This window comes from Toxorhynchites rutilus, chromosome 1, assembly GCF_029784135.1.
Source record: "Toxorhynchites rutilus septentrionalis strain SRP chromosome 1, ASM2978413v1, whole genome shotgun sequence".
In the NCBI taxonomy this organism is placed as follows: domain Eukaryota; kingdom Metazoa; phylum Arthropoda; class Insecta; order Diptera; family Culicidae; genus Toxorhynchites; species Toxorhynchites rutilus.
Window position 1 is genome coordinate 171,407,190 of NC_073744.1, and position 20,604 is coordinate 171,427,793.

Sequence of the window (20,604 nt, forward strand, 5' to 3'; positions counted from 1 at the left end):
GTTTGCTGGTGCAGCGCAGCGTCGCTTACGTTACGGAAGACGAGGACGGAAAATCGATTCCGTATGTCTGGCAAATTGGCCTCCGGAAAGGAGAAGCGCTCGAAAAGCTCGGGCGAGAGACGAGTGTACAACACACGCGTTCAGCATAGATTTCTCTAAGTGATATGTTCTATTCCTTCTGGTTTCTTTTATTTACAGCAAACGAAGAAAACACATAACAACTGAGGAGTGGTTGGCACAGGAATCTACTAGTATAGTGCTCTTTTCTCGCTAGAATGCTTTCAAGTAGCAGCAGCGGCATCGTTGTCGCATAGTTGCATAGGAAGACTCGAAGCAGCAGCAGTAGCATTACGCGGGGGCGGGGTGATGTTGGGGCGCACACGGCCAGAGAAAACATGAAATGAGACTGACGACTAGAGAGTAGTGTGTGCAGTTTGCTCGGAGGAACGAAACGACTAAGCGAAGCATAGAAGAAAAAAAAAAGTTGCTCAATTGAAGTGCTCTTGAATATATATGATATCATCAAACGCAGTAGTCGTCGTCGTCGTCGTTTCGGAAGAGGGTGTGAAGCGCTGTGATTAATTCTCCCGCACTAAAGTAATCGACGAGACAAGCCGATGAGAGCTGATTAGTAATCATATTGCTGCTTCACAGGCAGGCCGCGCGGGGTGATACTATATTTTGGTGGAAGTATTGTCTCCACAGAAGTGCCCTCGAGATAGAGTGACACAAGCAGCGAGAAAGTGAAGGTGTGTGATCCTGTTGCAAATTTGCATTCAGTGCGGTTCTTTCCGAGCTCTGTCCAAACACGCTGCACAGGAACGGTTCCGGGTGTGTTTCGTTTCTGGATTTCCTGGAAATTGTGCTGCGCGAGAAAGCCAACGGTGAGGTGACCAGTGTTTGCGTGTTGTTTTTAAGTTCGCAGGAAATTTTCGGTGTATTCGTGCGTGTCGTTTGGGTTTAATGTGCAGTTTTTGCTTCCAACATGAACGCGTGTGCGAGGATTTGTTTACAATCTGAAGATATGCTTTAATAACCGGTGGAAGTGGAGTGCGATTCGAAAAGAAAACTCCTCCCGTGCTGAGGAAAAGGCCAGAGTGTTGTGTTTAGTGAATAGTAGAGAGCGTGTGCGTGTGTGCTATCATACAGAAGACTGAAGGCAACACGATGAGTGTGTTCAGCGACTTCCAGCGAATGTGGGTTCAGCGGTTTCCCCAGAGCTCGCTGTCGGACGCCTGGGAGCAGGATGTTCGGGCAAGCTTGGCCCGACACAAGCAGAAGATCGCCGAGCTGAGCAAGGAACTGGAACAGGAGACTCTTTATGTGGAGTATCTCGAGCGATTGCTGAGTGACGTGGAGAAGTACCGGGATGCTGGTGGGGATCCATCGGCACTGTTCGAGGCGAACACGCCGGCCTCGGCTGCCAACTTGATGAACAACTGTAAGGAGGAAGACAAAAGTAAGATGATTGCCGTTGACGGAGATGAAGATGAGGTGAGTTGCAAAATTGGACCCAGATCTCCTTTCGAGTGAGTTGGTGTTATGATTGATATATGGTCTCTTTGCTCTTATGTAGTCATTGCAATGTTCGCTGCAGTAAACTATTCAAATTCCTTTGTAATAAATTTTAATTCTTCATAAACTTCCCTCGCAAGAGTGAAAAAATGTTAACTTATATCTCACAGTACCCGTTTAATTTAGCAATAAACACGAACATTTCATGGTTTCATGCTGTCAATATCTAATATTTTGTTGAATTACATTTCAGTTGCGTGAAAAAAAACACCAAAAACAAGCATGAAAAACTATCGATATGGACCTTTTAATGTATCTCAATACAAAACAAGAGTATTTCGTGCACTTCTTGGACAATGCTGATCAATTCCTTCTGAAACCTGACATGTCCCGAGATACTGTACCACCCTTCTGGAATATCCCCTCCACAATTGCCCGGTAACGTTCGTTCACTAATTTTAATTTAATTTTAAGTGGACTTATTCAAAATAATTTATCTTTCCATCAAAAAATTGTAACTTAAAATCCAGATGTCTGATTAAAATATGGTGTTTGATGAAGTTTTTGGAAGATTTTCGGTCTATCATTTTAAATGCACTGTTGAAAAGCCTTAAGGTGGGACCAGAATGCCGCGCTATGCGTCGCGTCGCGACAATTGTGCTTTGACACTTCAGTTTAAACATGTGTATTTCCATTTAGCCGCCCACAACAATGCGTTGCGTCATTAGCATCGTTGTACTAAACGCTACCATTTGTTCTAAACTGCTTGCACCGAATATATCAATGTGTTGTTTTGAAAAACATTCAACTGATTCGTGGACAAAACAAGATCAAGATTTTCATACAAACTGAAATTTATTGGAAAGAAGTATAAAGAAGTCATTATGTATTCATACTTATGTAAAGTTAAGCAACCAATGCAAACTGAACATCGGATGAAATTCATTATATTTAAGGTAATGGTGAATAAACGGTAATTGATGCGTAACTGAAAAATGAAATTACAGATTCACAAGTTGATTGAAGTTGACTGATTGAATTTTACTTTGTGTTTGTTTACATGAAAAGAGGTGACGCGAACGCTAGATTGTCAGAAATGATTTGCTTTTCATACATATACTTTTAGTTTTTTTGAATATTAAAGAAGAGTTTAATTTTTTATTCATCTCCATAAAGTCAGAAAATATCATTCTCCATGGAAAAAATACTTTTTCCATAATCTCTCAGGAGGCGATAGACGATCATATTTGATGAAAAAATCTTTCTACTGGTCAAATTCCAACAATGACATAGTTATTGAACTTCTTTATTGTTCCGGGCTCTGATTGCATTAAACTGGATCTGTCTAAAAAGGCTTCGTGCACAAATTACGTAACGCATGTACAGGGTGGCCACCCATTCGGGAAAAGTGGAAAATGCGGGAAAAAGTCGGGAATCCAAATCCATCGGGAAAAAGTCGGGAATTTTTTTTGCTGAGTGCATCGACAGTGGCACTGATGGCTTTTTTTCCTTTTCGATGGAAAATTAAGAAGCCTGAACGACGGAAATGAAATTTAAATCACATGTTGAACTTGAACTCACAGAAACCATTCTACTGCTACCTGAAAATGTAGAAATTAGGTTTACAACGAAATCCGCAATTTAAACACCAAGAGATTTCGCCAAAATTACCGATAAAGATGTCCTGATATTTCGTATCAGCTGTCGTGAGTTCTACTGCGGACCGTTAAAGAAAAAGTTCATACGATCACCCTTGAAATATCCCGTCACTCGTTACGTAACGTGTATTAACCCAGATGTGATTTTCAATTTTGCGGATATAGCGAAGAAACATATGGAGTTTGGAACGATTCGTCGATAAACAACATTTGCCTGGCGCTTGTGCAAATAAAATAAGAATGAGTATAGACAATTGTGTTCAACGAAGACGTTATTATATTTTCTGCATCTCACAGAAAAGATTAAATATTGGACAGTTTTTGAATGGAACTTAGGAGCTTCCAAAGGAAACAGATGCTCGGGTTTGGCGAAGCATTTCCTCGATCGCCTTTCTATGGTTTTACCGCGTCAGTTAAGCGTTGTTGTTGTTGAGGTTGTTGACGAATTCGTCTACCTTGGCTCACTGGTGACGGTGGACAATGAGCCGCGAGATTCGGAGGCGTATTATAAGCGGAAGTCGTGCCTACTATGGGCTTCACAAGCAATTGCGGTCGAACAGACTGAGCCTAAGTACAAGGTGTACACTGTACAAGACGCTTATTAGACCGGCTGTTCTCTACGGGCATGAAACGTAGATAATTCTCGAGGAAAACCTGTGAGTGCTTGGAGTTTTCGAAAGACGGGTACTGAGAACGATCTTCGGCGGCGTGCAGGAGAACGGAGTATGGAGGCGAAGAATGAACCATGAACTCGTACAGCTCTTCGGCGAATCCAGTATTCAAAAGGTGGTTAAAGCTGGACGGATACGGTGGGCAAGGCATGTCACAAGAATGCCGGACAACTACCCTGCGAAGATGGTGTTTGCCTCAAATCCGGTAGGTACAAGACGACCAGGAGCACAGTGAGCTAGATGGTTAGACCAGGTGGAGCGTGATCTGGCGGCGAGTACACGATGCCCAAGAAATTGGAGACCGGCAGCCCACAACCGAGTGAATTGGAGGAATATTGTTCACAAGGCCTTGTCATAAGACGGGATGCCAGTTAAATAATAATAATCAGTTCAGCCTTATTATGCTACCTTCTAATTCATTACTACCATTACATTTTTGTGTGTACCTGAAAAATATTACAATGAAGGTATTAATGTTGCTCAATGTGAAAAAGCATACCATATGGTAACTGAATGAATTACCTAAAAGCAATGTATTTTTACTACAGTGTATATGTTTCCTGACATTACGTGGATACCATCATCAACATCGTCTAATCAATATTTTTTATGCCAATCAATGATACTAAAACTAAAATTATGCTTCAAAATTGAACTTGAAACCTAATTGAGAAAAAGATTTTTTTTAGACCAAAAACACAGATCTTGATTTTGTCATGGCTGCTAAACGAAAGCTTATTCCGTCTGTTATCGCAGGATGCCAGGGCACCTTGGTCTTGCTGAAGCAATTTTATACAGTGGTCAGCATTAATTTTCCGTCTACGTTTGTTTAAAATTCTTCCGATGTTACTTCTTGCATATAAGGAACTTCCGTAAAAATATTTGATTCCGACCTGGGCAGATATCAATTTTTTTTATGTCTAACGAACGACTTTGACTTTGTGTAAAGATTAGCGTTACGTAACATAAGGGGGAGGGGCGTTTTTCTTGAGTTACTTTCTGTTACACAGGGGGGGATTGGGTCCAAAAATCGCATTTTTAGCGTTACGTAATTTGTGCACGACGCCAAACGTAGGACGTAGGACGATTCTGTTGCCTCCATTTGAAAGATATGATAATTTAATACAGGATATAGTTATGAAACATCTAAATTAGTGGATTTCAATAACATTTTGGCAGTGAAAACATAAAAGATAGTGGTTTATAAGATGTTATTATTAAGTTTATCTCAAATATTTATAATAAACTTGATTATTTCTATCAACCAAATTAAAGATCTTTCACAGCTCAATTTGTTCTCTGATACTCAGCTTCTATCTTTCTTAATTCGCTGCAAAATCGATATCAACAATTCCGGGAGAGAATCCAATCAAAATCTTCAAAAATCACGATTTTGACTAGCTAATTCAATTTCATCTTTACGTTGAAATATTAATACTCACGAACATGATTTTGATTGTATTGAATTATTGATATCCCTAGGATAAAACGTTATGTATAGTTTTTCATGTAAAATCGCATGCACATTCCATTTTTATGTTACTGTTACTGTATTAACCTTTAACGCACAAGCGCATTTTTCTAGAACGACGGCCGGTTGGTCGACGGGTTTTTAAGAAGTTAAGTGCTTTACAATGCTCGGAACATGACAGTTCAGTATAGTTGTATTGGTGAACCCGCGTGCGAACCCTACAGCTTTTGGGGTTGAACCTAGTGCGAAACTAGGTTGAAACTAAGTGAATAAAAAAACTTTTTGAATTCGAATTCCCTATATATATTTGCACTGAATGCTCGGAAAGGAATGCTCCAGATCACGTTGCATGCATGAAAAAGACATAACCTAACAGAATTCCTGAAATATAACCGAATGCCGCATGTATGTTTTGAGATATAAAAGTTTTTAATACCATATTGGCGTGGAATAGCTCCATATTCAAATTATATCCGAGTGAACAAAATAAAATTATTAATTACTTCTTTATTATACACTGCGTTTCATAACTATAGAACCACTTCATTTTTCTGAGTTTCCAGAGATATGTAAGAAGTCGGTTGAATTGAAGTATAAACTGTAGAATACAATAACGATCTTCATTTATACGACTGGCCACTTGAACTTTATTGTTATGTTCAGGCGCGAAACTGACCATTCCGTAATCATGCCATGACCTTCCGGGTGTTATGAGTTGATGCCAAATTACCTAATTATCAGGGTGTTTTTGATGCAAAAACAGAAGTAAATGATTCTGAAGTATTTCGTTGCACTTCTGACTGTTCATTCGCATTGACGAGCTGCTTTCTGAACCAGGCCTTTTTGAAAATATTTTCCTCAAACAATCAAACTGCCGCCTGCAATGAAACGAGTTGAAAAATGACCTGACATGTTCCGTAAGTCCTTCCAGTATGAATAAATTCTATGCTAGTTGAATTTCGTATTATCAGATAGTTCTCCTGAAATAGTGATAATTGGGTAATTTGGCATCAAACCATAATATCCGGAAGGTCATGGCATGGTTTAATGAATAGGGGCTTCATATTTTGGACTGATCAGCTTGTTTACCAAATCAAAACCCTTTCAAGAACTTATGAGGAGTGATCGTACGAATAGTAGATGCAGCTTTCATGCAGTATGAGTGATTGAAAGAGCTTAAGCGAGCGGTATCGTCAGCGCACAACGAGATACACGCTACAATATGACCCAGCTTGGTCAAAACCAATCCGAATGGGTTATTGAAACTGATTGAGAACTGAAGATGACCTACGAATTAAAAGCTTATTGTAATTCATGTAAAATTGACGTCAATTTTGTAAAGAAGTGAGAGTTTTCCATCTGGTTCTATAGTTATGAAACAGTATCATTTTAGTTTTTTGAATATTTCGCGCCTGAACACAACAATAAAGTTCAAATGGCCAGTCTTTCAAATGAAGATAGTTATGGTATTCTACACTATATACTTCAATTCAACCGACTTCTTACATATCTCTGGAAAATCAGAAAAATTGTGTGGTTTTTCAGCTATGAAACGCAGTGTATGTTATTCATTGAAAGGTAGGAACAAAATTTTTTTTTGCTATATATTCACCTTCAATTGTATCTGTTTTTTGTGAAATGATTGATTCAATCAAAATCGCATTGAAAATTCCTGACTCGATTCACGTCGTAAACATGATTAAGTACACGCTGATTATTTTTTACTGGGTAATTCTACATACAAAAGAAGATGCCTTTCAGGATTTGTTACGATGAGTGTATGTGGGTGGATTAGGGTGTCAATGAATGTATGGGAAAAAATCGACCCTAAAATTTCAAAAAGTTACCCCATGCAAAATATCAGCTCAATCGGATTTAAGGGAGAGTGGCGCAAAGCGGTGAAAGTGTGAGTATTTTGAAAATCGAAAAATCATCCAAGGGGGAAGCAAAGAAAATAAGGGTTTTCAATTTTTTTTTTGATGCCAAATGTCTTGAAATAGCAAGGAACGTCGAGATCTTGTGTCATCTCGAATTTTTTTTTGTGTCAAAAATCGACACTTGGGACTTGGGACTTCGGGACTATCTCGATTTTTCATTCGGAACTTGCTGAAAAATGTTGATTTGCACGATAATATACCCTACGCAAAATATTAGCTCATTCGAATTTCATTTATTAGTGTCGCGGATGCTAAAACTTCAGTTTTTTGAAAAACAAAAGATCATCGAAAATCGAGGTTTTGAAAAAAAAATCTGATGCCCAATGTTTTACTATTGTATTACACGTCATTCTGGGCATTTATGAACTCCGTCGCATAAGAAGCGATTATGTTTTGATGCTAAGAATGAATTCAGCCAATCTTCGATAACCGAACTTTACATACGATCTTTAGCGTTTCGGATTGTTGTAGTAAATACATTTTCCGTCCCCGGTAACGATTCAACGAAAAAAGGCTTCTTTTTGTGCCGCTCAAGCAACATTTCGGACAAGCAGAATCGCCCTTCGACACCTCTCGCTTTCAACTCGTATGGGACATGATGTCCTTGTTTTTTTATGTATCCTGCGGCTTTGAGTTGTTTGGAAATAGCTTGTTGAGTTGTTCGCAATGATTCTGCAAGCTCTGTTTGCGTTTGACACGAATCTTCATCGAGTATTGTGTCTACTTCTTCGTTTTCAAACTTTTTCGAATGATCCAGACGCTTTTCGTCTTTAACACTGAAATCGTTACTTTTGAATCGTCCAAATCATTCTCTACGAAATCTATCCGATGGTGCAGTCATCAAAAACTTCCACAATCATTCGAAGCGCTTATTTAAATGGACACAGAAAATCTAAAATTTCCGCAGATGGTGCTTATTTGCAACGAAACTCGACATTTTCAACGCAGTAAAAATTGGACTTGTTGTGCAAAACTTAAACACTTATAACTTTAAAACAAAGTTTCTCTTTAATTCGAACTAATAGAAAAAAAAATTACAATAAATAAATAAATGAAACAGATAAAATGTCATCACTTTTATAGTTTTACGATAAAAACAAAAACTCGGAACAATATCCGTTACTATTTCGTCATCTTTCATACCTACCCATTATATTCTGGGTTTAAAATTGAAATCGCACTAAAAACTATCGACGAAAACTTCGATGTATTCGAGGTTTTATAGCTACCTTGACTTCGTTGGACGGAAGAGCGTCGTAACATTGATATCTACGGTCACTTGCCGGTCACGGTCGTATGCCCAACACATAGCAAGTAACGTGTTCTCGTGATTCGGGCACGACGCATAACTAGGAAGACGGTAGACTTTTGATTATTTTAAGTTGAAATCACCGAAACTAGCATTCGGTGTGTTCTTTGTGCAATTTCACTGATTCAGGTCTATCACGGAGCGCAAATACGAAGTGTACAATCTACCCATGGTCAAACTAAAGTTCAGTATCCTGATATTATCTTCAGTGGCTATTTCTATAATCCCATAGTCAATAGGCAACGAAGACAGGCAAATCAAACTCTACAGATCCCTTTTTCCATATCATAAAAATATTACTTGTTGCTTCTACGCTTGTTCGCGTGAACCATGAACCATTTTATGGTCGTACGAAGGAACACGATTCAATAATTTCACCCCATTTGTTTTACCTTTTATTTTTTCTCCTGGTGGTAGGGTATTCTCCCCAAGAAGGAAGTCCTAATAAACACCGCATACACACGCGAAGGGATTCATCGGTGCCCATCTCAGTTTCTGCTGTCCGCACCTTTCCACCCGTGTCGGCAGCCACCCAGAACAGTTCGAAAACAAAGGTGCCAGCTGAGAATCCGGCCGACCATTATTGGCCAAAAGTGCTATATAAAGGAAGCCATATAAAACCATAACATACCGATAGACGTTGATCCGTTTGACTTCTTTTTTTTGTTATTGCCGTTGTCGCTTTCCCGTGTGTCGTCAGGTGTGTCTGTGTATGGAAACAGAATCCTTCGCCGCTGGACGGCTTATGCTTTGTATTCGCACGAGAAAGGGAAAAGAAGGTCATCCAGGCAAGGTAGTCGGCCGGCCCTGCAGTATTTCTCTTCTGATAATATTTTTGCGCCTATCGATTGCTGCTGCTGCTGCTGTAATTCTTTGGGGTTACAGATCCCGAGGGAGATAAAAATAAATCGTGTGACCCCTGTGGGCCTGTGTGTTGATAAGAAGGCGCAAATTAAAAATAGGACAACGTAGGTTAGGGGAGTCCATTGGACACTCGACAGCTTCATTCTGTTGTGAGGACACACGAGACCTTGAGCTTGGTAATTGACTAATCCCTGGGATTAGCTCGAGTGGATTGCTTTCTTTCGAACGACTTATCGTTGGACGGTGTAGATAACAGCAATCCCAAGCTGTGTGAAATGACGCACCAGCAAAAAAGAGATTCTCTGTGGTCACGTTTGTCCGTTTGATTCTAGCGTTGAGCCGTATCGATTTCTTTCGCCAACCCAGGGAAGACCGCCTACGACCGTCGTTTGTGACATTACGCGCGCAATGGCACACTGCAATTACTCAATCCCCGTTTGCTTCCCGAAACACAAAAACAACGCCAAACTGCCCACGGTCGTCTCTACTGGAGCCACAGTTGGGTTTAGTTCGCATTATAGAAAGTTGTTTCACAACCTCTCATGCACTGAACAGAGAAAAAAAGTCGACATCAGCCAGCCAGTCAATGTGCAGCTTGAACAACTGCCTAAACACACCATAAACTCTGTCGGTTGCGCTTTTTTGTCGGAATAATATCCATGTTTTCCATAATCTTTTTTTTCCTCTCTTCGGTTCACTTCTGTGTCTTCTGGAGTGAAGTGTGAAGTAACAATAACTGCATGTGGCTAGACTCCCAAAACCGGTCGGGGCTCGGGACGTGAAAATGCCAGCCAGCAGAGAGCAGCTTGGTTGAACTTGTACAAGCGCGGCAAGAAGAAGCCAAAGCAATACCGAAATCAAACAAACAAACAAACCACAATGGCGACGATTTTCCGTACCCTTTCGCGAGCGTTCTGGCGGAGAGCTTTAAATTCGGTAAACTGTGTTTGTTTACAGAATGAAAAATAAAGAGTTCCGTTGTGTTTGCGGCTTTTCGGAGCGATGCGCGAGATGTTGGGAACCAACACTCTGTTTTTGTACGATTTGTTTATATTCCATACATTCGGGATGGTTGGTGGGAGGAACAGCAGCAGCCACTTGTGGTTTTTGTCCCAATCTAAATATTAGCGAATTAGGGTATATTGGTTGGTTTCATTGATGGACACTGTTGCAGAACATTATAAATCTTTTACATTAAATTTTAGCTTCAGCTCGGGTTAACTGAACACTTTTAGTTTACCGGCAACCGGCAACCGGCAAAAAAAGTCACCTCTAGTTTCTCTGCGATTATCATATAATGGAACGAACTCTGGTTTATTACATATTTCTTAATTTATTACATATTTCAACACCCGACAGCTTTGCATAAGCAACTTGAGAAGCCGGACTACATATTCCGGAAAAACTTCATATTCCCAAACATTTCGTTGACGAGCGATTAGGGCTTCTTTTTAGAAATATAACATATACAGGTTATAGGGGAGCTGATTCCAAGAGGTGATAGATGATCATATTAGATGAGAAAAAATAGTATGTTGATATCCAGGATACGACCGTAGAATGTTAACGTGGGATTCAGAAATTATTGCAAATTTGAATAGACATTATAGAAATTTAAAAGGGAAACTCTTCAATAAAAATATTCGGTAACAGAAATTAAAAGTCCTACGTCAAAAGTCCCAAGACGTTTCCATAACACAGACAATAAAATCAGGTGGACTATAAAATATAACTGTAAAATCAGGCACCCTCACTGAAATACAAGCAATCTGTACTTGTAGGTGAGGTAGAGAATATGATTTCGCATACACTTGTGCGGATTGCTCGATGTTCATCTAACATCGACAACAAAATCAACCACCGTGGCGAATCCTACCTGACGACACAATAACGATTCGGCAACCATCAAGCTGGCAACAAGATGGTGGCGACGAGAGCAAGATCGTTTTTTTCCCAAATTCTCGGTCTTGAGAATTTGAGAATTAGCCTATTTTAAGGTTAGAAACGAACAAGTTGCAAATGTTTTTCATGTCTATATCACTGTTTTTGTTTCTCTCTTCCTCTCTCTTTCTACTCCCTTTATCTCTCTTTCTCATTTTCTCTCTCTTTTTCTCTCTCTTTTTCGTTTTCTCTCTTTCTCTTTCTCTCTCTCTTTCTCGTTTTCTCTCTCTTCCTCTTTCTCTCTCTCTCTTTTTTTCTCTCTCTCTCTTTTTCTCTCTCTCTCTCTCTTTCTCTCTCTCTCTTTTTTTTCTCTCTCTCTCTTTCTCTTTCTCTCTTTCTCTCTCTCTCTCTCTCTCTCTCTCTTTCTCTCTCTCTCTCTTTCTCTCTCTCTCTCTTTCTCTCTTTCTCTCTCTCTCTCTCTTTCTCTCTCTTTCTCTCTTTCTCTCTTTATCTCTTTCTCTCTCTCTCTCTTTCAGAAAAAGGCAAAATAGGTTGAAAACCACTGCTCTAAGGAGACTGTGAAGAGAGGGAATATTGCAATTCAAACTCCACCCGCTTACAACTTATACACCCAAACTAGAGTTGGCAGAAAACTTTTCATCTTCAGCAAAAAAAAATGCTTTTTCGTGTATGAAATGAACAAATAAATGTATTTTTTTTCAACCAAAAAAAACCCAAACGATGTCAACGGGGATCGAACCAAGGCCGGCAGGAAAGCAAGGCTGTTTTACACGACCACGCTATCCACATAGCCACTGGTGCTGTTGCAAAAATGCGTTATAATGTTACACATCATTATGAAAAGAAGTTGGAAACCGTTTTCTAAGAGTAAAAAGGAGAGCATAAACGTGAATCTTTATCTTTTCCGGTCTAGGCCATGTATGTGGCAAATTATGCGAAAAGCTTTGATGCGTGCTTATTTGTAATGTGTCTCTTGTTTCGCTCGCTCATATTGCTCTTATATTGTTGTAGCATATAAATTATACAAATGCTGTACCAGTATGGGAGAGTAGCACATTTTCTGTTATTTCCAGGATCATTTAATGTAATAATTTTTTTATGCGTTCCATAGTGTTGTGTTTTGTTATTTAGCAATGTGGGATAATGGTTGTTGTGGAGCAAATATACAATCGCCTGTCCCCGTAGTGTAGCTGTGGAAAAGACCACCGCTAATTGATTGATTTTTAATTACTGTTTATCGAGGCTAGATGCGAGAAGCTTTATAGTTTGAATCGTCTATAATACAACAGCAATTCCATGAAAAAGGCTTAACTAAAAAAATACCTCCAGTTTTTCGTGATATCATTTTTAGAACGCTGAAACATTTTTACATAAAATATTTGAAACTAAAAAATAACCGCTAAATGATATATTCGAGCGAAATGTTTAAGAATGTTCGAAACCTCAAAAATCATAAATGTATTTTTTTCAAAATTTTCTTCTAAAAGTAAACATTTGTAAAGCAGTTTACAATTTTTCCTAGATAATTCATTCAAATAACTTTCATCTTATGTAGAAAAATCGAAAATTGGTCTGGGGGTTTTCAAGTTTTTAAGAACGAGTGTATTTTTCAAAATCAAATCAAAAACGAAAAAAGTGTTCCTGAGATTCAAATATTTTATGTAAAAAAGTCTCAGCTTTCTGGAAATTATATAAAAAGCTAGGGTCTCTCGGATCTCGACACCTCAAAAATCTAAAAAAAAACATTAAAACATTTCGCCTAAACATAGTCATTGAGTTAATATTATTTTAGGAAAAGTCTATTATTATATACCGTAGTTCTGAATGGGTCCTGGTGAAATAAAAAAAAATATATAAAAATAGGAGTATAAATTTTTTAGGAAAACGGTAAATATTTGAGCAAAATCTCTAGATTCTTATTTTATGGTAATGCTGGCAAACAAGAAGAACGTTCGTGATGTTCTCTCTATGCGGTACGAGCATTGGCAATGAAGACATAAATTTCGACATATGGCCAGCTTGTATATTGTTCTCGCCGAGAGTGGGGAGCAAGAATAAAGAGGTGATACTAACATCACGATGTATACTAGAGTAGAATCGTATCACTAAGCTAATCGAATAAAATAATTTCGTAGTCCTTCGTCAACGGTGCAGTCGTGTCCCTTATAATCTTTATCTGTTTAATATGTTTTTTTTGTCAAGATGTCATTTGTTTTTAAATACCAAGACCGTGCGGAGGATGACCCATTAATTTGGTTTATCGGGTACGAATCGTCACGCCACTTCACTGAGGTAGCCTTAGACACATAAGTTCTATGAACTATGCCCATGACGATCAGGCCTTGAAAAGGATTCGTTCTAGTTGGATCCTACATAATTTTGACAAAGTCTCAAAAATGATTCTCGTATCGATTTGTGCAAACAAATCCAGAAAAGTACGAGAATAATTGATCTCGCACACCGACGCAATACGATATCGCTGTCGCCTTTACAGAGCAACACATGTCGCTAGCAACACGGCGTGTCGGTTGAATAGCAACTTATCGCTCATATTTTGACAAGTTTCGTACATTAAGGCGATTGTTTGCATAATGTCAGGGGTTTTTATTGCTCTGGTATGCGAAGAACAACAAAATATGTTTCCTGTTGCATATTGTGTACTGCAGTTTGCTAGTTGCTTATTGCTGCGGTGTGCGAGCCGCCTAAGATTGTCACGGTTGACGAATCATGGATTTTTCGTATGATTTGGAAACTGAATAACAGTAGATTATATTTTTGTTTCAAGACGCGCCATCAGGGTTGCCACATTTAAATCTGTACATCTGTATTTTTAGCTTAAAAATCTGTATTGGAAAGTTAGAGGAAAAAAATGAAAATAAAGAGTTTTTTCCACTTTGAACTTTTTTTTATTATTTATACGTGTCAATACAACAAAATAAATCATAGGAAAGTTTTTCGCCTATAAATTGTACGATGTTTTTACATGGTTTTGTTGTACTTTGCCTTCAAATTTTCCTTCAACTTCATTTTTGACGCTCCTCCTTGAGCCAATAAATGGTTCCTCGCTCTCAAAATAAAGTCCATAATTGTGTGAACGGCCGATTTCCGAACTTTGTTTTGTTGGCACTGTAAAGCAAAAATATTCGCTCAACACTTGCTGATGAATGTCATCAAATGTCTTTTTTCAGTTCATTTATTTGTAAGGCATAAATCACTTACAAACGACCTTAGCAATGGATACAAAAATTACCCATCACGCCTTTGGATATCCAACAGTTGGGACCAAGTTATATCCGAGTCACTCAATTTTTGCCTCATGGAATTATTATTTATATTCGACTTGAATAGCCTAAATTCTTAACCCAAGCCTTTTCTATTACCTGTTTCAACGAATTGAGGAAATTGTAGCATCAAATCATTAAGGTTTGGTAGCTTGACGAAATTTTGAGGGTTTATCAAGGCTGCAACTATATTTCACTAGTTCAGTCTAGAAGTCACGACAAATTAATTTAAAGATCAACTTCCTAGCTGCATCCAATCCTTTTTCATCTTCTTCTGCATCGATACCAACGCAAACATTCTCAGGCTTCTTTAGAAAGTCTTCAACATCTTTCACATCAATGTCAGCATCAACGAATCGTTGCACGTAGCTCTCCAAGCATAAGTTACCCAACATGATCAATAATAACAGTCTTCTCTCATTATAAAGTTCGCCAAAAATGAGAACTTTCTGATTGAGAGGAATGATTGACATTATTGATGAGCGGTAGAACAAAGCTTAGGAACATTATAATCGGTTTAGTCATAGGATCGTTTAAATGAGTCAATATACGATTGGCAAATTGATTATGGTCATACATATCTTGGAACGAAAAAATACTTTAAGCTCTTCAAATCGCTCAAGATTTCGCAGTTAACCTCCATCGAAAGCCATCTCGTTGCGTTGCGTCCAACTTTTTGACGTAGCACTACATCTTTCAGGAAGGGTGCCAAATCAGAAAACAGGTCACGTTTTTATGAAATAAAGTTAACGTTAATAACTATTTTCACTGTGAACGAATTCTCATGATTTGCATACCAATCGAATCGGAAATTCTCTAAGATTTGTTTGATATGCTATACATTACAATTCGCTAATCTCTAAACGGTTTAAATTCGTGAAAACTGGAAGAACTTCCTTTTTTCCCATACATTTGTTCTGCCGATTTGTGTGCTAACCTTACCCGTATTTCGAATGCTTATAACTTGAAGATGTTTGTTTGAAGATGTTTGCATCAATTGATAGGGAATATTTCTACGCGTCTATCACAATTAATAAAATATTATTTTTCATGAGATGAACAATTGAATAACTGTAAAATGTCAAGCGTTATCTAAACGCCCTAACTGCCAAGTTTTGATTGGCCAGGTTTACGGTTCCCCCAACACAGACTTCAAAATCGATGTATCTGTGGAAATCCGCTCTGCAAATATGCATGTAAGTCGGGGGTGTTTTTGTTCCCACCGAGCTGTGTTTCCCTAACACGGACTCCAAAATTAATGTGCCTGGGGGAGTCCGCTTTGCAAATACATGTAAGTCGGGGCTATTTTTTGGTGTTGAGTACTTATGTACTCGCTTGTCGTTGTGCAGACCGGCATATGTTATTTTGGTAGTCCTAGGCATCATATCAAACGTAAAAGGACGTTCATCAAATTTATTTGTAACGAAGAACATAATCTATTAGAACAATTTCGATGCATTCTAAAATCATATTCGAAGTGGTAAAGAAGTGGATTGCATAATATAATTGCGTAGTTCTACGTCGAAAATATGCGGTCGTGTCCTAGATACAACCACTTACCTTTTTTTATAAATCAAGGTATTTATGTATGCACTGTAATAAATTTAATATTTAAAATTGAATTTCAAAAAAAATCTGTAAATTCTGTATTTTTGCTGAAAATCTGTAATTCTTTATATGCAGATTCTGTATCTGAAATTTGGCAAAAAATCTGTAAAATACAGAATATTCTTTGCGCGCCATGATGTTGTTTGTCCGAGATCTTCGGCGAAACAAGAACGAAATGTGATAGTTTCCATTGGCTGGTGGCGTGATCCATATATCGCAAACGATCCAACGAAACACATCCTCTTCAATATACCTAATAGAATGTTTACCTACAGTTAGATATGATGGGTTTTGGCGTGGGACTACGTCTAACCGGAGTATATGGGGGGTAAAACGGAAACCTAAACACAGAACATGCAGGAAAAAAATTAAAAATTTCGAATGCTTATATTTCGATCATTTCTTAATAGATCGGAAAGATGTTTGCATAAATTGACAGTAAATCGAATATTTATTATTAAATAATAAAATTATTTAATAATAAATTAATAAAATGTTAGTTTTCCTGAGATGAATTGAATAACTGTAAAATATTAAGCAGTTAGGACGTTTAGATATCCTAACTGCCCAGTTTTGATTGGCCCGATTTACGGTTTCCCCAACACAGCCATCAAAACCAAGGTACCTTACATTACCTGGCATTTGTTCAAATTCTTTACTTACACAGCAAACAATTTCCGAATTCAAATGAATTCGAATATTGTTTCACTCAATCAATAATTTAATCAATACAAACAAATGATTACCAAGCCACGGTAGTCCCATAGATATAACCCACTCATTTTTTCATTCGTTTTTCTGTGGTAAATTGGGATCCATATTAAGTGTAAGTCAAACATAACATCTAAAGGGTGTGTCACATCAAATTGAATCACGGAAAAAACGCTGTAGAAATTAAATTTTTAGGAATTATATCTTCAGCTTTCGCTTATAATCAGATAAGAGTGTATAGATCACGTTGGCCATGCTTCACTGTCAATTTTTCGTAAATTTGGAAAAATGTCGTCGAACGAAAAAGAGCGTCGTGAATTAATCCTGTGTACTCATTTCGAGAATCCGGAGTTGTCACATCGGGACATCGGTAAGATGCTGGGAATCGTCCAATCCACGGTCAGCAGAGTACTAAAACGATACTTCGAGAACCTAACCATCGACCGGAAGGTGAAGAACGGCAAAAATGGATGCTCCGTCAGTGAAAAAGATCACAAGCGCGTAGTTAAGCAGTTTAGACGTGATCCGAGAAGTTCGGTCCGGGATGTCGCCAATAAGCTGAATTTGTCAAGTTCATTCGTCCAGCGGACCAAGCAGCGGGAAGGCCTGCGTACATACAAGGTTCAGAATGCTCCTAACCGCGACGAAAGGCAAAACATGGTGGGGAAGACGCGAGCCCGGAAGCTGTACACCGAAATGCTGACGAAGCCGCATTGCCAGGTAATGGACGACGAAACCTACGTCAAAGCAGACTTTCGTCAGCTGCCGGGCCTGTTGTTCTTCTCCGCAGAGGACAAATTCAGCGTTCCGGGGGAGATTCGCAAGCAGAAACTATCCAAGTTTGCCAACAAGTACATGGTGTGGCAAGCGATCTGCTCTTGCGGAAAGCGGAGGGCCCGCTTCGTGATGACCGGCACGGTAAACGGGCAGGTTTACCTTAAGGAGTGCCTACAGAAGCGCTTACTACCACTATTGAAGCAGCACGAGGGCCCGACCATCTTCTGGCCGGATCTCGCTTCGTGCCACTATTCAAAGGACGTGTTGGAGTGGTACGAAGCCAACGGGGTCACCTTCGTGCCAAAGGAAATGAACCCGCCCAACGCGCCGGAACTTCGCCCAATAGAGAAATATTGGGCGATTATGAAGCAGGCCCTCCGGAAGAACCCAAAAGTTGTCAAATCGGAGGCGGACTTCAAGAGAAAATGGATTTCTGTTCAAAAAAAAACTACAACCTGACGTTGTACAGAACCTTATGGACGGGGTAAAGAGGAAGGTGCGAGCATACGGGCTTGGGCTCGAAGTATGAATAAAAAGAAAATGCCAAAAATTTTTTAATAGTTTTTATTTTACTGTCTAAAATTTTCAAAAGGATCGGTCTACTGGGCGAATTTCTACAGAGTTTTTTCCGTGATGCAATTTGATGTGACACACCCTTTAATAAAATATTTTGTGTTGATGTCGAAATTCCCGCCGCAGAATTTTGGAGATATTCTTAGCCACGAATGAAGTCGGTCACCCAACACGATATGGGCTCTACAATCTACAAGGACGTGACCAGCATTGGAATTGACAATCGCCGGCAAGACACCGCAATTCGTGCATAAATTCAAACTTGTTATTCACAAGTGCAAATTTTTAAATACCAATCACACTGTTGGGCGATGAACCATGAAACCGTAACAAACCCGAATAAGTTTGAAACACAGAAACCGCAAACTGTTGGTAACCCGTTCGTTACTTAGAGACGCGATGTATGATGTAGAATCTTTTAGTTCGCTGTCGATAATGAATACCCGCATTCAATGGCATTCTACAGCGTAAGCAACTTAAAGATACCAATTTAGTGTGAATATCCTCCACCCTGCCAACCCTATTTACTTTGACAGTTGTGTGGCCGTTGCTGCTGCTGTCGTGTCGACACCGACGGCGGCGGCTTATCATCTGTTCAACGACCGCCAGCAGAAGAAGAGGACATGTGATATTTACCTTCGGTATCATCCGTTTGAATGTAGGCGCGCTGAATAATTATACACTCGAACCCGTTTGGCAATGTCTAGCGGTCCCACTCTGTGGGGTGTGTATGTGTTTTATCTTATCATGAGATGACTCACACACGCGCAAACTCGAGACTTAAAGAAGCTCTTTCACCACCAGCAGCAGCAGCAGCATACATTGTCTGTGATGGGTGACAGAAGTGTTGTGTATAAAGTAAATCCTCTAAAGGCAGCAGCAACAGCAACAAGACACAGGAAGTCACTGCTCGAGGGTGTTTGCAATGTTCTGGCAGTAAAGGGAAACTCTAATTACTCCTGTGAGTGCCCCGAGGGGAGGAAGCATTTTCCTGCCTGCTCCCTGCCTTATGACGCTCAAGCTTGTGTGCAGTAATCATTCATCCACTAATCTCATTAAATCCTTTCGTTCTGGATCATTTGGCGCAGGCGAAGGGAATGTGGCACAGAACGCGACGGTCTGTGCAACCCCTCTTTTTATGAACATGATTATTCTGTCTCTCGGTTTTATAGTTTTTTTTTGATTCGAATTAAAGTGTGTTTGCGCCGTTCGAAAATGTTATAAAGTCCAGATAAACATGTTTTGGTCTTGGTCTCGTACTCGTGAAAGATTTTTATGAATGTAAATAACTCAGGGGCTACGCGTTAGACGCACACTTCTTTGTGTTGCTGTTGTTTTCGATTCGCCACCAAAATGAGGACATTCTTTCGATGCTTCTTTTGGCGAGAATGATATGCAAATATAAAGTAATAGCGACCGTTCCGTTATCTGGTGGAAAAGATCGCGACATTATCGGTGGGTAAGTATGAGCAGGAAGCGACTGCTGACGTAGAAATCTATCTATTAAATTTTTGCTTAACACCAGTCAACTCGGTCCGTATTTTCGTTCCCAAATGCGTTTATGCCGGAACCAAATAAATCGATGTATCAATTAAAGTATTGTCTATCGATGGCTATCCGCGAGCAATTTTTGAATTCCCTTTCGATTAATATAACTGGTCTTTGGAGCGATTGAAGTGACGACCTACGTCGATAGCAATTTTTCTGAATCTGCCAAAGAAGTTTAACCGGCAACAAATGCTGCAATCCATCACCATCAAAGCCAAACAAAACGTGGTCAGAGTCCCTCAATTACTCTCTTGAAGGATGGTTTCTAATGCACTTATCAAGTTCTAACATCCGATAAAACGTTGGTTTCATTCCATGTCCCTCATGAGGCCGACCCGTTCTGAGCAATTCCAAATGAAATTGTCCTTAGAATATAGATTTTAGTAACATGTATTTTTGATTCGAATGAAAGTTTGTATTCCGTTTGGGTTGGAGGAAATATGAGTTTTCCACAGCAGTTAGGAATTTTTTCACTCAACTGTAACTTTTGAAAAGGGCGAAATCTTTGATAATTTGTATCTTGAAAACTGCGCGCCGTACCAAAATAGTGTCTTAGAAAGAGTTGTAGAGTATTTATGTTTAAAGGTGAAAAAAATATACGCGGAGATTTTTTTTTATTTATTTATTTACATTTTATTTACAAAAAAAAACTTTATTTTGTAATATCCAAAATATGTATTTGTTATTTTTATTTTTTTATTTTTTTATATGAAAAAGAAGTCATGTAGAAAATTTAAAAAATAAGTCCAAGATGGTAAAACTATTTTTGACGAACTTTG

At 38.9% G+C, this 20,604-nt stretch overlaps 1 protein-coding gene across 3 annotated transcripts in view; it reads left to right on the plus strand.

Annotated features, from left to right (window-relative positions):
- The window catches only part of LOC129775968 (active breakpoint cluster region-related protein), a 151,049-nt gene that overhangs the window by 8,087 nt on the left and 122,358 nt on the right, over positions 1-20,604 (plus strand). For all 3 annotated transcript variants that reach the window (XM_055781733.1, XM_055781314.1, XM_055781402.1), the window contains exon 2: positions 199-1,494. In XM_055781733.1, the coding sequence (XP_055637708.1) occupies positions 1,168-1,494 (327 nt within the window). In that variant the 5' untranslated portion in view covers positions 199-1,167. The remainder of the gene's footprint in view (positions 1-198; positions 1,495-20,604) is intronic.